The sequence below is a fragment of the Nerophis lumbriciformis genome, linkage group LG17 (genome assembly GCF_033978685.3).
Source record: "Nerophis lumbriciformis linkage group LG17, RoL_Nlum_v2.1, whole genome shotgun sequence".
Taxonomy (NCBI): Eukaryota; Metazoa; Chordata; class Actinopteri; order Syngnathiformes; family Syngnathidae; genus Nerophis; species Nerophis lumbriciformis.
In genome coordinates this window covers 27,383,337-27,401,591 of record NC_084564.2, presented here as the reverse complement: position 1 = coordinate 27,401,591, position 18,255 = coordinate 27,383,337, and the positions used below count along the sequence as shown (strand labels likewise).

Here is an 18,255-nt window from a genome sequence, read left to right as displayed (position 1 = left end):
ACAAAGGCCCCTAATTTAGTCTGCTGACATATGCAGTAACATATTGTGTCATTTTCCATTCTATTATTTTGTCAAAATTATTAAGGACAAGTGGTAGAAAATTAATTATTAATCTACTTGTTCATTTACTGTTAATATCTGCTTACTTTCTCTTGTAACATGTTCTATCTACATTTCTGTTAAAATCACTTATTTTTCTGTTGTTTGATACTTTACATTAGTTTTGGATGGTGGGGTGGCAGACCAGTACTTTTCAGAGGCAGTATAGTACCAAATATGATTCATATGTATCGCGATACTATACTAATACCTGTATACCGTACAACCCTATTCTAAACATAATCCAGCTCATAAACTTACAATAAAATGTTATTTAGTCAAAGTACAATTTTGCGTCCGTATCTGACGCACTCTGCTGCTGCATTCCTGCAGTGTTTGAGACCAACAGGCACTATGACACGACGGCGCAATAAACATAAAAAAAAATACACAGAAAGACCAAAAAAAAAAAGACTTATTATCCTCATTTTGCCAAAATCGTCATTAGTTTTGGACCAACAATCACAAAGATATTAGGACTTTTGTGTGAAGTATGTCAATTACCTCCCTGCTTGGCACTCAGCATCAAGGGTTGGAATTGGGGGTTAAATCACCAAAAATGATTCCCGGGCGCGGCCACCGCTGCTGCCCACTGCTCCCCTCACATCCCAGAGGGTGATCAAGGGTGATGGATCAAATGCAGAGAATAATTTCGCCACACCTAGTGTGTGTGTGACGATCATTGGTACTTTAACTTTAACTTAACTGTTGTTGCTGCCTCCGATGTATTATGTATTTTTACAACTGATCTTTCTTTTTTGTAAAATGGTAAGTGAATAAGTGTACTTTTGTAGTTAGTTCCCTATATTTCTGCACAATAACTCAGAGATGGTAACACTGGCAAGCAATCGAGAATACGGAGTGATTTTTGGTAAACAGCATATTTTGCTATATTCATTATTGACGTATTTCTTGCCATGTTAAAAAGTTTCATATTTTTTATATGAGACTTCCAGTTAATTTTCTCATCTATTATTACATCCAAAATGTGGTTTACTTTACTCTTACTCTGTCTATTAATATTGTGTGTTGAATTTCTCTTCTACTGTAACCGAACAGCATTATTTTAGTTTTAATGAAATTCAAAGATAGTGTGTTTTTGTCAAACCAGATCCTAAATGTAGAATTACAATGGTTTGGAAACAGGTGTTCAAAACATTCCAGAAGGGAAAAGTAATCGATCGTTAAGTATCCACACAGTGGATCATGATTCTCCATCCTAAAGTGATCGGTTCAACATTATGGTCTTAGGCCGTAGTTGGACCCAATACGGTTTATGAAGACATTTTGATTCAGATAGTTATTGTACATTTCCCCCCCAAAAAAATCATCTTTAGCATTAGCTTAGCCTCCAGGGCCTTATCAAAACGTGATAGCCAACTGCACGACGAAAGCAAAAAGAAGTATCTGTGTTTGTTAAGGTGCTAGCTCATTTAATTTGCTGTAACCAAACAGAGCAATTCAAAGTATTTCTGCGCCTATGCAGAAAACTGCAGTGAAAGTCACAGCCTATTATTGTGTTTAACAATACTGTGATATCATTAATTTGTGTGATACTTTTCGACACAACAATCATATGACATTTACATTCCTTCCCACTTGATGGTCAACGGAAATTAAGTAGAACTGCTAGGGGGTCGGGGACTGTGTAGCCAACCTAGAATCCTCCATTTAGGACTGTGAACATGTATAAAAAAAGAAAAACAGGTTGCAATTGAAAGTTCAGCTAAAATAATACAATTCACTGACTTTACAATTACATTGAATCTACAAAGGGGGGAAAATTAGTTGTGCACAATAAATATTGAACAGGTCGATATAAGTAATCATGACTCCCGATTTTTTTAAATTCTTTAATGAGGGGAGATTACCTGTACTGTACTGTATGTGGGTCAAGGTGAGCATAATCAAGCACTCCTTTTCTCTTTTGTGCCATGCTGTCAACGGCCTGTCATAAACATCTCCTGAGTTTACAGTAAACAAACATGGCATTGATCATGTGGAACTTCTTCAGCCACTACGTTTCCATGCGCTAAATTAGACTAATTTTTCAAATATTTTGTTTTTTTTCACACCAATTGTGTGAAGTCTAAGTGTCCACTAATGCGACTATTAGTCATACGCCATGTGCCTCCCGTACACTGGGGGCGCTAACCATTTTCTGGTTAACTTGTGACGCCACACTAGCCAACTGCGGATCCTTACAACTCACTTAAACTGATGTCCGCTGTAATATTGGCACAGATTACAAATACTACGTCTTTAGTGGATATGTTGGTGTTAAATAGCAAACGGCATCAAGAACCGATCTTGGGTTGCGCTACGAACAAGACGCTACTACCAAGAACGTATCAGGGCGGATGCAGGTCCAGAGCAAAGAAAGACTGGCGGAAACGTTTTTTCGAAGGAATTTTCGGATGGAAATCATGGAAACAAAACTTTTAAAAGTTTCAAAATGCATTCAAAAGGTTGTGAGGATTGATGGAATGAGTTTTAAATCTGAAGGTAAAGACTGTTCGTACCCTGACTGATATCCAGAGGAAGGCTATTGCTATGTTCTGCGGAACATGCCAGTTGTGCGGAAAGTTAAAGGGGAACATTATCACAATTTCAGAAGGGTTAAAACCATTAAAAATCAGTTCCCAGTGGCTTATTTTATTTTTCAAAGTTTTTTTCGAAATTTTACCCATCACGCAATATCCCTAAAAAAAGCTTCAAAGTGCCTGATTTTAACCATCGTTATATACACCCGTCCATTTTCCTGTGACGTCACACAGTGATGCCAATACAAACAAACATGGTGCATAGAACAGCAAGGTATAGAGACATTAGCTCGGATTCAGACTCGGATTTCAGCGGGTTAAGCGATTCAACAGATTACGCATGTATTGAAACGGATGGTTGTAGTGTGGAGGCAGGTAGCGAAAACGAAATTGAAGAAGAAACTGAAGCTATTGAGCCATATCGGTTTGAACCGTATGCAAGCGAAACCGACGAAAACGACACGACAGCCAGCGACATGGGAGAAAGCGAGGACGAATTCGGTGATCGCCTTCTAACCAACGATTGGTATGTGTTTGTTTGGCATTAAAGGAAACCAACAACTATGAACTAGGTTTACAGCACATGAAATACATTTGGCAACAACATGCACTTTGAGAGTGCAGACATCCCAGTTTTCATCAATTAATATATTCTGTAGACTCTGGCTCAATAGCTTCAGTTTCTTCTTCAATTTCGTTTTCGCTACCTGCCTCCACACTACAACCATCCGTTTCACTACATTCATAATCTGTTGAATCGCTTAAACCGCTGAAATCCGAGTGTGAATCCGAGCTAATGTCGCTATAGCTTGCTGTTCTTTCCGCCATGTTTGTTTGTGTTGGCTTCACTATGTGACGTCACAGGAAAATGGACGGGTGTATATAACGATGGTTAAAATCAGGCACTTTGAAGGTTTTTTTAGGGATATTGCGTGATGGGTAAAATTTTGAAAAAAACTTCGAAAAATATAATAAGCCACTGGGAGCTGATTTTTAATGGTTTTAACCATTCTGAAATTGTGATAATGTTCCCCTTTAAAAGCCTAGGAAGAAGCCTACACTGCTAAAGAAGCTGCCCCATAGCTAATAGTTACATTTTAAATTTAGAAAAATAATAGATATAAGTTATCGGTCCTGACAACATAAGTTATTTGTATAGGTATCAGCTTGAAAAAAAATTATAAATTGCGCAGCCCTAATTTATTTTTTTGAATTTTTGGCCTATAACTTGAGCTCTTAAGTACTGTCACAAACATGTTCCAAATGACGCTGTAACAAGAAAAGTGCTTCAAATTCTGATCGATGGAGAATCGATGGTGATCGAGATATTTTTGCATCTAAAAAGGAGGATAGCGGTCAAAATGCCAGCATGTTTTGATAATTTTTTTAAATAAAGTCTTTCACTGGTCAACAGGAATTAACTCCAAATGCATGGTCATAAATAGGCGTGTGCTGATGTATGCAAGGCATGACCAACAATATCCATAAGCAAATGTTTAAAAATGTATTATTTTCAATAATAGCGAAATCACATAAACACTGGAATGGAAAACACAGCTTGGACCGTTTTAAGGGACGGACTGCATTGTAGCGTCCAGTCGTCGACTGTGACATTAAGGATGACGAAGAAGAAAAAGTATTGAGTTTTTGTCCACACTTAACCATCCTCTTTTACTTGCGCCTATACTCACTGATGCACTGGCCACAGAAATGGTCGGATAATCGGATATCACAAACACCAACACTACACATAACCAGCAGATTTGCTCACATTTTCAATAGACCCATTATAAATTCATAAAAGAACCAAACTTCATGAATGTTTTTTGTGACCAAAAAGTATGTGCTCCAATCACTCTATCGCAAAAAAATAAGAGTTGTAGAAATGATTGGAAACTCAAGACAGCCATGACATTATGTTCCTTACAAGTGTATGTAAACTTTTGACCAGGACTGTAGATGACACAACTATGGCAAGAATTGAAACATGAGTGAGATCGGCGTTTACCACACCACAGAGAGTAAAAATTAGAGATGTCCGATAATTGCGTTAAAATGTAATATCGGAAATTATCGGTATCGTTTTTTTTATTATCGGTATCGTTTTTTTGTTGTTGTTTTTTTTTAAATGTTATTAAATCAACATAAAAAACACAAGATACAATTAGTGCACCAATCCAAAAAAACTTCCTCCCCCATTTACACTTATTCACACTCATTCACACAAAAGGGTTGTTTATTTCTGTTATTAATATTCTGGTTCCTACATTACATATCAATATATATCAATACAGTCTGCAAGGGATACAGTCCGTAAGCACACATGATTGCGCATGCTGCTGGTCCACTAATAGTACTAACCTTTAACAGTTAATTTTACTCATTTTCATTAATTACTAGTTTCAATGTACCGTATTTTTTGGAGTATAAGTCGCACCGGAGTATAAGTCGCACCTGCTGAAAATGCATAATAAAAAAGGAAAAAAAAACATATATAAGTCGCACTGGAGCCCGGCCAAACTATGAAAAAAAACTGCGACTTATAGTCCGAAAAATACAGTAACTGTTTTTATATTGTTTTACTTTCTTTTTTATTCAAGAATTTTTTTTTAATTTATTTATCTTATTTTATTTTATGAATTTTTTTTAAAAGTACCTTATCTTCACCATACCTGGTTGTCCAAATTAGGCATAATAATGTGTTAATTCCACGACTCTATATATTGGTTGATATCGGTATCGGTAATTAAAGAGTTGGACAATATCGGAATATCGGATATCGGCAAAAAGCCATTATCGGACATCCCTAGTAAAAATGAAGGATAACTTTCGGCGTAAACGTGGCTTTATAGACCTCATCCGAGGCATAACCGGATCCTTTCCCTTCAAACACATCCAGTGCGATAAAAGTCAGCTTTTAGTCCGATAACAAGGTGGAAAAAGCTGGCTTTACTCCCTGCTTGGAATGCAACTCACATCCACGCAGGAAAATGATGCAAGTGTTTAACATCACTGTTAAAACGCTCTTCTTCCCACACACACGGAAGATTCATGGCAGCTGCAAGTGACAGCTCATCCAACTTTCCATAAATCTTGGAGATAGTACAAGGGGCGCTGAATAAAAAACACATGGCGGGGAAAAGAGAACAGGAAGCACAAAAAAAAAAGGTGTGCATGTGTGCGTGCGGAGGCTGACCTTCTACTGGAAAAGATAAAGCAACAGAAGACTACAGTGATCTCAGAGGTTCTGTTTCAAATAAACAAAACCATATGTGTGTCTGGATGAGAGTGGGGGTGCACCACAATGGGGCCCCTCAACACCCTGGTGATGCCTCTCAGCTCAAAGTTCAGGGCTTGTCCCTTTTATCATGGTTGGAATAAAAACAAAAAACAAAAAAAAAACAGGGGTCATCAATTATTAGAGGGTGCAATGGCCTCTTCTCTCACTCTCCTAAACTGCAAATTAGCTGTTTTGCTTTGCAGAGCCAACGCGCTAGATCAAAAAAGGTCAGACATGCCCACTTAATCCTGGTAAATCTCCCCCCTTCACATCTCACCAAGCTGTCAGCTTCTGTGTGACAGCAACCATCACACACACACACACACACGCATGCATGCCTTTGCACTGGTAGCCATAAACACACACACACACAAAACCACACACTCCTTGTGTGCTGTGGACTTCAGAAGTGACATGTCTCCCAGTAGTCATTTTCCGAAGTGAAACGGTGTCATCTTTCCAAATTTGATGTCGGGCCGCAAAAGGAACACTCGATCTGCTCGGCTACTTTTAGAAATATACTAGGTTGCTGATTATGAGCGGCAGGGTTTAAGTATAATGGAGGTGTGGGCGAGGGCAGCCGCAGGTGGGGGCGTGCACATATCCCACATGTGTGTAACAGCACCTGGCTTGACCTTAGTAAGACTTAAAAAAAAAAGATGAATGAAAGTTAGAGCTATGCTTTGTTTTGCTTTAGGGGATTGGGGCTTTTTAGGGGCCATTGAAGGGGAACTGCACTTTTTTTGAAATGTTGCCTATAATTCACAACCCTTAAAGGAGACGAGAACACGTGTTTTTTTAATGCATACTAACTCGCAAATAAACTAACAAAACCCAAAACCAGTGAAGTTGGCACGTTGTGTAATTTGTAAATAAAAACAGAATACAATGATTTGCAAATCCTTTTCAACTTATATTCAATTGAATAGACTGCAAAGACAAGATATTTAATATTCGAACTGAGAAACTTTTTTTTTTTAACTTAGAATTTAATGGCAGCAACACATTGCAAAAACGTTGGCATGGGGGAATTATTTCCCATTCTTGATTGATGTACCACTTAAGTTGTTCAACAGTCTGGGGTCTCCGTTGTGGTATTTTAGGCTTCATAATGTGCCACACATTTTCAATGGGAGACAGGTCTGGACTACAGGCAGGCCAGTCTAGTACCCACACTCTTTCACTATGAAGCCACGTTGATGTAACACGTGGCTTGGCATTGTCTTGCTAAAATAAGCAGGGGCGTCCATGATAACATTGCTTGGATGGCAACATATGTTGCTCCAAAACCTGTATGTACCTTTTAGCATTAATGGTGCCTTCACAGATGTGTAAGTTACCCATGTCTTGGGCACTAATACACCCCCATACCATAACAGATGCTGCCTTTTCAACTTTGCGTCTTTAACAATCCAGATGGTTCTTTTCCTCTTTGGTCCGGAGGACACAACGTCCACAGTTTCCAAAATCAATTCGAAATGTGGAATCATGAGACCACAGAACACTTTTCCACTTTGCATCAGTCCATATTAGATTAGCTCGGGCCCAGCAAAGCCGGCGGCGTTTCTGGGTGTTGTTGATAAATGGCTTTCGCTTTGCATAGTAGAGTTTTAACTTGCACTTACAAATGTAGCGACACACTGTAGTTATTGACAGTGGTTTTCTGAAGTGTTCCTAAGCCCATGTGGTGATATCTTTTACACACTGATGTCGGTTTTTGATGCAGTATCGCCTGAGGGATCGAAGGTCCATCCATCCATCCATCCATCCATTTCCTACCGCTTGTCCCTTTTGGGGTCTTTTCGGGCGGAAGGCGGGGTACACCCTGGACAAGTCGCCACCACATCACAGGGCCAACACAGATAGACAGACAACATTCACACTCACATTCACACACTAGGGCCAATTTAGTATTGCCAATCAACGTATCCCCAGGTGCATGTGTTTGGAGGTGGGAGGAAACCGGAGTACCCGGAGGGAACCCACGCAGTCACGGGGAGAACATGCAATCTCCACACAGAAAGATCCCGAGCTCGGGATTGAACTCAGGACTATTCAGGCCCTTCGTATTGTGAGGCAGATGCACTAACCCCTCCACCATGCTGCCCTTTTTTTCCCCCACATTCACCCATTCACACACACATTCACACACTAATGGCGGAACCAGGAACCCTTAGGTTGCTGGTACAGCCACTCTCCCAACTGCGCCACACCGTCCCCGGATCGAAGGTCACAGGCATTTAATGTTGGTTTTCAGCCTTGCTGCTTACGTGCAGTTATTTCTCCAGATTCTCTGACCTTTGATGATATTACGGACCGTAGATGGTGAAATCCCTAAATTCCTTGCAATAGCTGGTTGAGAAATGTTGTTCTTAAACAATTTGCTCATGCATTTGTTCACAAAGTGGTGACCCTCGCCCCATCCTTGTTTGTGAATGACTGAGCATTTCTTTGAAGCTGCTTTTATACCCAATCATGGCACCCACCTGTTCCCAATTAGCCTGTTCATCTGTGGGATGTTCCAAATAACTGTTTGATGAGCATTCCTCAACTTTTTCAGTCTTTTTTGCCACTTTTGCCAGCTTTTTTTAAACATGTTGTAGGCATCAAATTCCAAATGAGCTAATATTTGCAAAAAATAAAGTTTTCCAGTTCGAACATAAAGTATATTGTCTTTGCAGTCTATTCAATTGAATATAAGTTGAAAAGGATTTGCAAATCATTGTATTCTGTTTTTATTTACAATTTACACAAATTATATATGCCACAAATTAATCCCGCATAACAAACACCTCCCCCCTCCCGTCCATATAACTCGCCGATACAACTCAAACACCTGCACAACACACTCAATCCCACAGCCCAAAGTACCGTTCACCTCCCCAAAGTTCATACATCACATATATTTCCCCAAAGTCCCCAACGATACGTAGGTGACATGCACATAGCGGCACGCACGCACGGGCAAGCGATCAAATGTTTGGAAGCCGCAGCTGCATGCGTACTCACGGTACCGCGTCTGCGTATCCAACTCAAAGTCCTCCTGGTAAGAGTCTCTGTTTTCCCAGTTCTCTACAGACCAATGGTAAAGCTTGACTGTCATCTTTCGGGAATGTAAACAATGAAACACCGGCCGTGTTTGTGTTGCTGAAGTCGGCCGCAATACACCGCTTCCCACCTACAGCTTTCTTCTTTACTGTCTCCATTGTTCATTGAACAAATTGCAAAAGATTCACCAACACAGATGTCCAGAATACTGTGGGATTTTGCGATGAAAACAGACGACTTAATCGCTGGCCACCATGCTGTCCCAAAATGTCCTCTACAATCCGTGACGTCACGCGCAGACGTCATCATACCGAGACGTTTTCAGCAGGATATTTTGCGCGAAATTTAATATTGCACTTTAGTAAGCTAACCCGGCTGTCTTGGCATGTGTTGCAATGTTAAGATTTCATCATTGATATATAAACTATCAGACTGTGTGGTCGGTAGTAGTGGGTTTCAGTAGGCCTTTAAAGATCTTTGATATGACAGGAGCGCTTTAGTAGTTTGTTTTTTTTACCCTAGAAGGTCCTTAACAACAGTTAAAGAGCCTCAAACTCACAGAAGTGCTCTGCTATTTTTGGGAAATTGCTGCAAAACCCTTGTCAAAAATTATTTATCTAACAGGAGACCTCTGCTGTTTTTATGGACAGACAGCGAATACAGGCCGTCAAAGATGCTTGATATGCATTCTATGGCAAAAACCCTGGTCAGAGATCCTCCACATGACAGAAGAGTTCTGCTGTTTTTTGGAATTTTTTGCTGCAAGACCTTTATCAAGGATCTTCTGTTTGAAAGAAGCACTATAGTGTTTTTGCGGATGATCTTCAGCAACAGAAAGTAAAGATTGTCCGTATAACAGGAGCTTTCTGTTGTTTATTCGGACATACAGAGAAGACGGTAGTCAAACACACTCTCTAACTTAGATATCTGGGTTTCACTATGTAAAAGCACTTTGAGTCACTAGAGAAAAGCGCTATTTAAATATAATTCACTTGAGTTTAAGAACTCGGGAACTTTTCAGTTATGTTGTCGCCTAATGATCAGTGCTATGTGTAGGTTGTGCCTTGAGGGACAGAAATGGACAACTTGTCACAGCAGGGGACTCAGGAGTGGCAGTCAACTGGACATTGGTGTCACATTGTGAGAGCCCTTATTAACAAGGCAGTGGGAGGTTAGTTAGTAATTATCCTGGTGGAGGACAATAGCGTAGATTGTACCCTGAGGGACAGCAATGGGCAACTACTTATTGCAGTATTGTATACCCAACAGGGTGATCAGTTAGATACAAAGTCTTGAGACTATTTTTGATTCCTGACATGTCCCAATAGTGCGTTGGCCTAAAGAAATACATGAATGTACCAAAAGAAGTACCACATTTGATAGATTTAGGGACAGTAGGATAGATTGCCCCCTTATAGTCTTGATAACCAAGGCAGTCTAAAGTTAATGTTTACAAACATCAGTGTTTGTTTTGGAGTTTGTAGGTCGGGGTAAACAACACATATCAGTTTGTCGGGTACAAAGGTATCCTTAAAAATGCAAAGCTTTTGTAAATCAAAAAAATAGATGAACTGCAAAAACGCTAGCCAAAGATTCTCAAAATGACAGGACCGCTCGGCTGTTTTTATTGACCTGCAGCAAAAACACGAGGCAAAAATTGTTCATATGACAGGGACAGAACCCCCCTCTGTTTTTATGGACATAATACAAACATACTAGTCAATGATCTTCGATATGACAGGGACAGACTTACAATAATCTGCTTTTTTAAGGGCCTACTGCGAAAACAATAGTAGAAGATTCTTGATATTTCAGAACTACTCTGCAACCCAAAAACACAAATCAAAAGATCTGATATTAAAAAAAGACTGCTGTTTTTATAAACCTACTCCAAAAAACAGTAGTCAAAAATCCTCGGTATGACAGACATGCTCTGCTGTTTTTATGGACCTACTATCAAAACACTAGTCAAAGATTCTCAAAATGATAGGCCCACTCTACTGCTTTAAAAGGACTCTGCAAAAAGGCTAGTGAAAGATCATCTAAATTGCGGTGCCTAAACGTTTTAGCCTCAAAGGGCAAAAGCGTTAATGTGCCAATGGGCCGTGGGCCAAAACAGCAGTTTTAAGCAGACGGCAGCACCTTGAGTGAGGAGTTTAGCCCGATATCGCCATATATGAGGTAGTGGACATCATCACATTGTACAGATGGCAACTAGTTAACCCTGCAGACATGCCATCGATAACTGAGTGAGCTTGAAAGAGGTCACTATGAATATGTAAATACATCTGAAGCCAAACAAATTGACTCAGCAGGAAAAATGTGGCACCCCTGATCGAAATGATGCTGCTGTTTTTAAAGACCTACTGCAGGGATATTCAACTAAATTGTTCCGTGGGCCACGTTTCTAGAAATCTAAGACATGGGACTTTCCCTTTCACTATTAGTCCTATTTTATATATTCCGAGAACCAGCGTCCTCTATAGTAGACATTCAACGTAATAACGTCTGTACAGACACTTGTGGAAATCACACAGAAGAAAACCCGCGATTGCAGCTATTTGGGATACAACACTTCTCAGACGGCGAGAGAACTTTCGAAGCTGTGATTCTACTTACCGAAAAACATTGTCCATTTGTCGAAGGAGAGACAACAAGGACGCAGGCTCCCGTGGATGTGATAAAAAAAGGTAGCGTGTGCTTTGTGTTACCTGGCCGTCAAGGGAAGACTACGGAAAACGGCGAATGCTTTTGGACTGGCAAAGCAGACTGTATCAGTTATTGTCCGCCTTGTATGTCGCGGACTCAACGTCTAGGTCCAGAGTATATAAAGTAACCAAAAACTAATGGACAATGAAGGTGAAGGCAAAAGAGTGAGGAGTGTTCTGACCAGATATCTAAATCGCTAGATTGATTGTTGTCAAATGTTCTTATCACATGGTGTACTTTCACGTGTCCAATAAAGATTTGATAAATATATGATGGCTCAGGTGTGATTCACTACAATAGGGCCCCACAGAACACTGGATTCCAGTTCATTGAAATACCACAACACTGGATAGTGTTCAGATAAGTTAAATTTAAGAACTTGCACACAAAGCAACACTGGAGGTGACTATGACGTGCGCATTTTCCGCGCATGCGTGCTAGGTCGCGTTGCACTGGCGGACGGAGGGGGCGGAAGGGGTCTTTAACGACCATTGTGTGTGTGTGGACAAGGCAAAGGTTAGGTGGGATTTACCCTGGATAACCATAGCCGGCTTAGAGTAGAAGGGGCCTAAATATGTACTGTATACAGAGTATCATTGATGATGATGTTTGTGCATTGCGTGGAATTCTACAGTGGCCAAAAATATTAAATATATTTGTCAAATAAAACCTCTGCCTTGTTTTTAATAATTACTTAGACCTACTACGATACTGTATTTAAATGTTGGTCACTCTGGCCTTACTCGGAGAGCCAAGTGTTTTCTAAGGTGGAACTTGGTATTTCTTACCAAGTTCCACCTTAGGAAACCTTAGGAACTTGGTAAGAAAAAGTTTGGGAACCACTGGTCTAGCCAAAGATCTTCTGTATGACAGGGGCTGTATTTGGAATCCGGTGCTCACAAGTTTTGAACTGAACTCATGGACAATCCTGGCGTCCCCATGTTTGGCACGAGGGACGCCACCTTAGTAGCTGATTCTGTCTCATAACAATGTGTTGGAACACTTCACGCAAACTTTGCTTTTATCTTTAACGCCTTAAAGCAGGGGTGTCAAACGTACGGCCCGAGAGCCAGATAAGGCCTGCATGAGTTTGCTAAGTATAAAAATGAACCTGAAATTTTTGAATGAAAGGAACAGCTGTTCTAAATGTGTCCACTGGATAGCAATTATTTGTATCTTTGGCAGTTTACATACACTTGTAAAGAACATAATGTCATGGCTGTCTTGAGTTTCCAATAATTTCTACAACTCTTATTTTCTTGTGATAGAGTGATTGGAGCACATATTGTATTGTTTCATCTGACCTCAGAACTTTCCTCCAGAAGGTCTCATCTGACTTTCCGGAGGAAAGTTCTGTGGTCAGATGAAACAAAAATTGAGCTGTTTGGCCACAATACCCATCAATATGTTTGGAGGAGAAAAGGTGAGGCCTTTAATCCGAGGAACAACATACCTACCGTCAAGCATGGTGGTGGTAGTATTACGCTCTGCGCCTGTTTTGCTGCCAATGGAACTAGTGCTTTACAGAGAGTAAATGGGACAATGAAAAAGGAGGATTCTTTCTTCAGGACAACCTAAAATCATCAGCCTGGAGGTTGGGTCTTGGGCGCAGTTGGGTGTTCCAACAGGACAATGACCCCAAACACATGTCAAAAGTGGTAAAGGAATGGCTAAATCAGGCTAGAATTAAGGTTTTAGAATGGCCTTCCCAAAGTCCTGACTTAAACATGTGGACAATGCTGAATAAACAAGTCCATGTCAGAAAACCAGCAAATTTAGCTGAACTGCACCAATGTTGTCAAGAGGAGTGGTCAAAAATTCAAGCAGAAGCTTGCCAGAAGCTTGTGGATGGCTACCAAAAGCGCCTAAATGCAGTGACATGTAAGCAAATATTAACATTGCTGTATGTATACTTTTGACCCAGCAGATTTGGTCACATTTTCAGTTGACCCATAATAAATTCATAAAAGAACCAAACTTCATGAATGTTTTTTGGTGACCAACAAGTATGTGCTCCAATCACTCTATCACAAAAAAATAAGAGTTCTAGAAATTATTGTAAACTCAAGACAGCCATGACATTATAGTATGTACAAAATAAACCACATGATGTTAGTACATCAGTCGAGGTAAATGATCGAACTACATAAATAACAACCTGTAATTTGATTATGATATTATTTTTTTATCTTGGTAGATTGAAAATGAACACCAATGAGTTTACTGATGAACATCATCACACAATTTATTCAGAATATATAAATAACGACAAATAAAGATAGAATACTATAAACCGCAACATGTAAGTGTAAAAACAACCCAACAAGATGTGTACAATTTCAGAATGTGCTTGTTCTATTTTTAAACAAAGAAAACAATCTGAAGTTTTCTTTGTTTTTAAGTTATCTTGCCGTGATTTTACCAGTCCGGCCCACTTAGCAGTAGATTTTTCTCCATGTGGGCCCCGGTGTAAAATGAGTTTGACACCCCCTGCCTTAAAGTCACCAGTAAACACAACAAAAAGTTCCATCTCGCGGTCCTCACCTGTTTGAAGTCCACCATAAAGGTGACGAGGGTGCCATCTCCCTGCTTGAACTCCACAGATATAACGTCTCTCTCGCTGTCCGCCTCCAACACCTCCTCGGTCACCAGTCCGTCGGCGAGCCGGACCCGAACCCTCAGCTCGGAGCCGAGTCCCGGGGCGCTGTGGAGCAGCAGCAGCAGCAGCAGCAGCAGGGCACCGAGACGGACCGTCAGGACGGACCGAACCCAACTCGCACACATCCCCGAAGACGCAGAAGCGAAGGCAAGCGAGGAAGACTGGAGAAGCAAGCCCGAATGTCTGCGTTCATATCTCCTCAGCGGCGTCCTCACATGGTCCGTGAACGCAACAGTCCTCAATCACTGCGCTCCACTCGGGACCCCCTCTCCTCCATTGAGTGGTTCGCCTCCGGTAAATCGTTGTTGTTTCATGTTAGACCACTTCGTTCACTTCCGAGCGCCACAAACTTTTAGCATGCGAGTGTGAGGCCATGGTGCTAATAGTAAACTCTTAAGGCTACACACACTCTCTCTCTTTAGTCACACACACACACTAACCTCTCAGCACTGCCCATCCCCCTAAAGAAGGAGGCCCCTCATGTGATCCTCCTCCTGCACTCTCCACTAACAATATACTCCTCTACACATGTTGTATTTTATTTAAAATAAAATAAAATAAAAAGTATGTTGCTATTTTATTTTTATTTTGTAGCTGCAAACTAAAAAATAACAGTCTCTTAGCATGGTAGGGTCACAAGTTGCTAGGCAGAATATGCACTCGAGTAGTACTGCCCCATAAACCACCTTCAAGCCACGCCCACTAGGGGGCTCTGTTTAAGGCCCCGTTTGCACTAAGGCCATATCTACACTAAGCCGGATAACCCCTTAAAGGCCTACTGAAACCCACTACTACCGACCACGCAGTCTGATAGTTTATATATCAATGATGAAATCTTAACATTGCAACACATGCCAATACGGCCGGGTTAGCTTACTAAAGTGCAATTTTAAATTTCGCGCGAAATATCCTGCTGAAAACGTCTCGGTATGATGACGTCAGCGTGTGACGTCACGGATTGTAGAGGACATTTTGGGCCAGCATGGTGGCCAGCTATTAAGTTGTCTGTTTTCATCGCAAAATTCCACAGTATTCTGGACATCTGTGTTGGTGAATATTTTGCAATTTGTTCAATGAACAATGGAGAAAGCAAAGAAGAAAGCTGTAGGTGGGAAGCGGTGTATTGCGGCCGACTGCAGCAACACAAACACAGCCGGTGTTTCATTGTTTACATTCCCGGAAGATGACAGTCAAGCTTTACCATTGGCCTGTGGAGAACTGGGACAACAGAGACTCTTACCAGGAGGACTTTGAGTTGGATGCGCAGACGCGGTACCGTGAGTACGCATGCAGCTGCGGCTTCCAAACATTTGATCGCTTGCTCGTACGTGCGTGCCGCTATGTGCATGTCACGTACGTAACTTTGGGGACTTTGGGGAAATATATGTGCTGTATGAACTTTGGGGAGGTGAACGGTACTTTGGGCTGTGGGATTGAGTGTGTTGTGCAGGTGTTTGAGTTGTATTGGCGGGTTATATGGACGGGAGGGGGGAGGTGTTTGTTATGCGGGATTAATTTGTGGCATATTAAATATAACCCTGGTTGTGTTGTGGCTAATAGAGTATATATATATGTCTTGTGTTTATTTACTGTTTTAGTCATTCCCAGCTGAATATCAGGTCCCACCCGCCTCTCACAGCATCTTCCCTATCTGAATCGCTCCCACTGCCCTCTAGTCCTTCACTCTCACTTTCCTCATCCACAAATCTTTCATCCTCGCTCAAATTAATGGGGAGATCGTGGCGTTCTCGGTCCGAATCGCTCTCGCTGCTGGTGGCCATGATTGTAAACAATGTGCAGATGTGAGGAGCTCCACAACCTGTGACATCAGGCTACTCGTCTGCTACTTCCGGTACAGGCAAGGCTTTTTTATCAGCGACCAAAAGTTGCGAACTTTATCGTCGATGTTCTCTACTAAATCCTTTCAGCAAAAATATGGCAATATTGCGAAATGATGAAGTATGACACATAGAATGGACCTGCTATCCCCGTTTAAATAAGAAAATCGCATTTCAGTAGGCCTTTCAACCATGGGTGTCAAACTCTGGCCCATGGGCCAAAATTGGCCCGCCGTGTAATTCCACTTGGCCCTTGAGGCGATATCAAATTAACACTAGAACTGGCCCGCCGATTAAATACAGCGGCAGTGCCACGGTAACACCGCATACACCTCTAATTCTCATACTTGCCAAACCTCCCGGGAGACTCCCAAATTTCAGTGCCCCTCCCGAAAATCGTCACGTCCGCTTATCACCCAGTCCAACGAATGCTGGCCCAGTCACATAATATGTGCGGCTTCTGCACGCACACACACGTGACTGCGCCCACCTCAACCGACGGGGGGGGGGGGGGTATATTGCAGCCCGGAAGAGTTAGGGCTGCATGGGATTCTGGGTATTTGTTTTGTTGTGTTTATGTTGTGTTACGGTGCAGATGTTCTCCCGAAATGTGTTTGTCATTCTTGTTTGGTGTGGAATCACCCTCAGTGTAACCTGTATCGCTGTTGGTCAAGTATGCGTTGCATTCACGTGTGTGTGCGTACAGAAGCTGCACATATCTTGTAACTGGGCCGGCACGTTGTAAGAATGGATGAAAAGCAGACGTGACGACAGCTCATAGAGGACGTTAAACGCAGTGCCTTTAAGGCATGCCCCCAAGACTGTGGTCCGGGTGGACTACGAGATATAATGACTGATGAACAACTTTGTTCGATAATGAAGGTTGCCTCAGCTCAAAGCCTGAGCCCCGACATTAATGAACTAGCATCCAAGAAAAGATGGCAGGTATCTGGCTTGGGCACATCAGATTAGATCAGTGTGTTGCAAACTGAGCAGTTTAAAGTCCTGAATGGTTGATTTATTCATTGTGACTTTATTTCCTAATTTATTATCCTGTGGAAAAAGTTCATGTTGATATTTACCTCAGAAAGCTGCAAATAAAAAACAGGCATTCAATTTTTATTTAAATTGTATTTGATATTGCCATTGATATTTTTTAATTATTATCATTATTATTTGAAACTCGATTTTGCATGTCACTATAAAGTTATATAAGCCTTGCTTGTTCAATATTCAATGCAAAACTTGTTTGGGTCCCTATTAAAAGGTTAATATGTTCAACCTTGGCCCGCGGCTTTGTTCAGTTTTAAATTTTGGCCCACTCTGTATTTGAGTTTGACACCCCTGCCTTAAACGAATAATTATTTAGCCTAAGCCCCGTTTCAGCCACACTAAACCATCGTTTAAGGCAGTGTTTCTCAACCTTTTTTGAGCTATGGCGCATTTTTTTCATAAAAAAAATCTCAAAGTAGGTGTACTGTCACCACCTGTCACATTACGCCGTGACTTATTTAGATTTTTTTTGCTGTTTTCCTGTTTGTAGTGTTTTAGTTCTTGTCTTGCGCTCCTATTTTGATGCAGTTTCATGTCTTTCTTTGAGCGCTATTCCCCGCACCTGCTTTGTTTTAGCAATCACGAATATTGAAGTTGTTGCTATCATTTTTTGTGTGGACATTGTTGTCATGTCATGTACGGATGTACAGTACTTTGTAGACGCCGTCTCTGCCTCACACGCTGTAAGTTTTTGCTGTCATCCAGCATTCTGTTTTTGTTTACTTTGGAGCCAGTTCCGTGTTAGTTTCGTTCTGCATAGCCGTCCCTAAGCTTTAATGCCTTTTCTGAGGGGCACTCACCTTTTGTTTATTTTTGGTTTAAGCATCAGACACCTTTTTACCTGCACACTGCCTCACGCTGTCGTCTGCATGTTGTGATCACGACAAGCTACCGGCTTCCACCTACTGATATGGTATGATATAACATGGTTCCTCTGCCGAGCTCTAGACAGCACAGACACTCAACAACGGCACATTATTTGCAGATTATAATTACTGGTTTGCAAAAAATATTTTTAACCCAAAT

The 18,255-nt window shown here is 41.2% G+C and overlaps 1 protein-coding gene across 1 annotated transcript in view; it reads right to left on the bottom strand.

The window, feature by feature from the left end:
* oafa (OAF homolog a (Drosophila)) overlaps positions 1-14,799 on the bottom strand; it is a 63,737-nt gene extending 48,938 nt beyond the window's left edge. Inside the window, exon 1 of the mRNA XM_061972106.1 lies at positions 14,224-14,799. Within this exon, the coding sequence (XP_061828090.1) occupies positions 14,224-14,463 (240 nt within the window). The 5' untranslated portion in view covers positions 14,464-14,799. The remainder of the gene's footprint in view (positions 1-14,223) is intronic.
* Between the last annotated feature and the right edge of the window lie 3,456 nt (positions 14,800-18,255).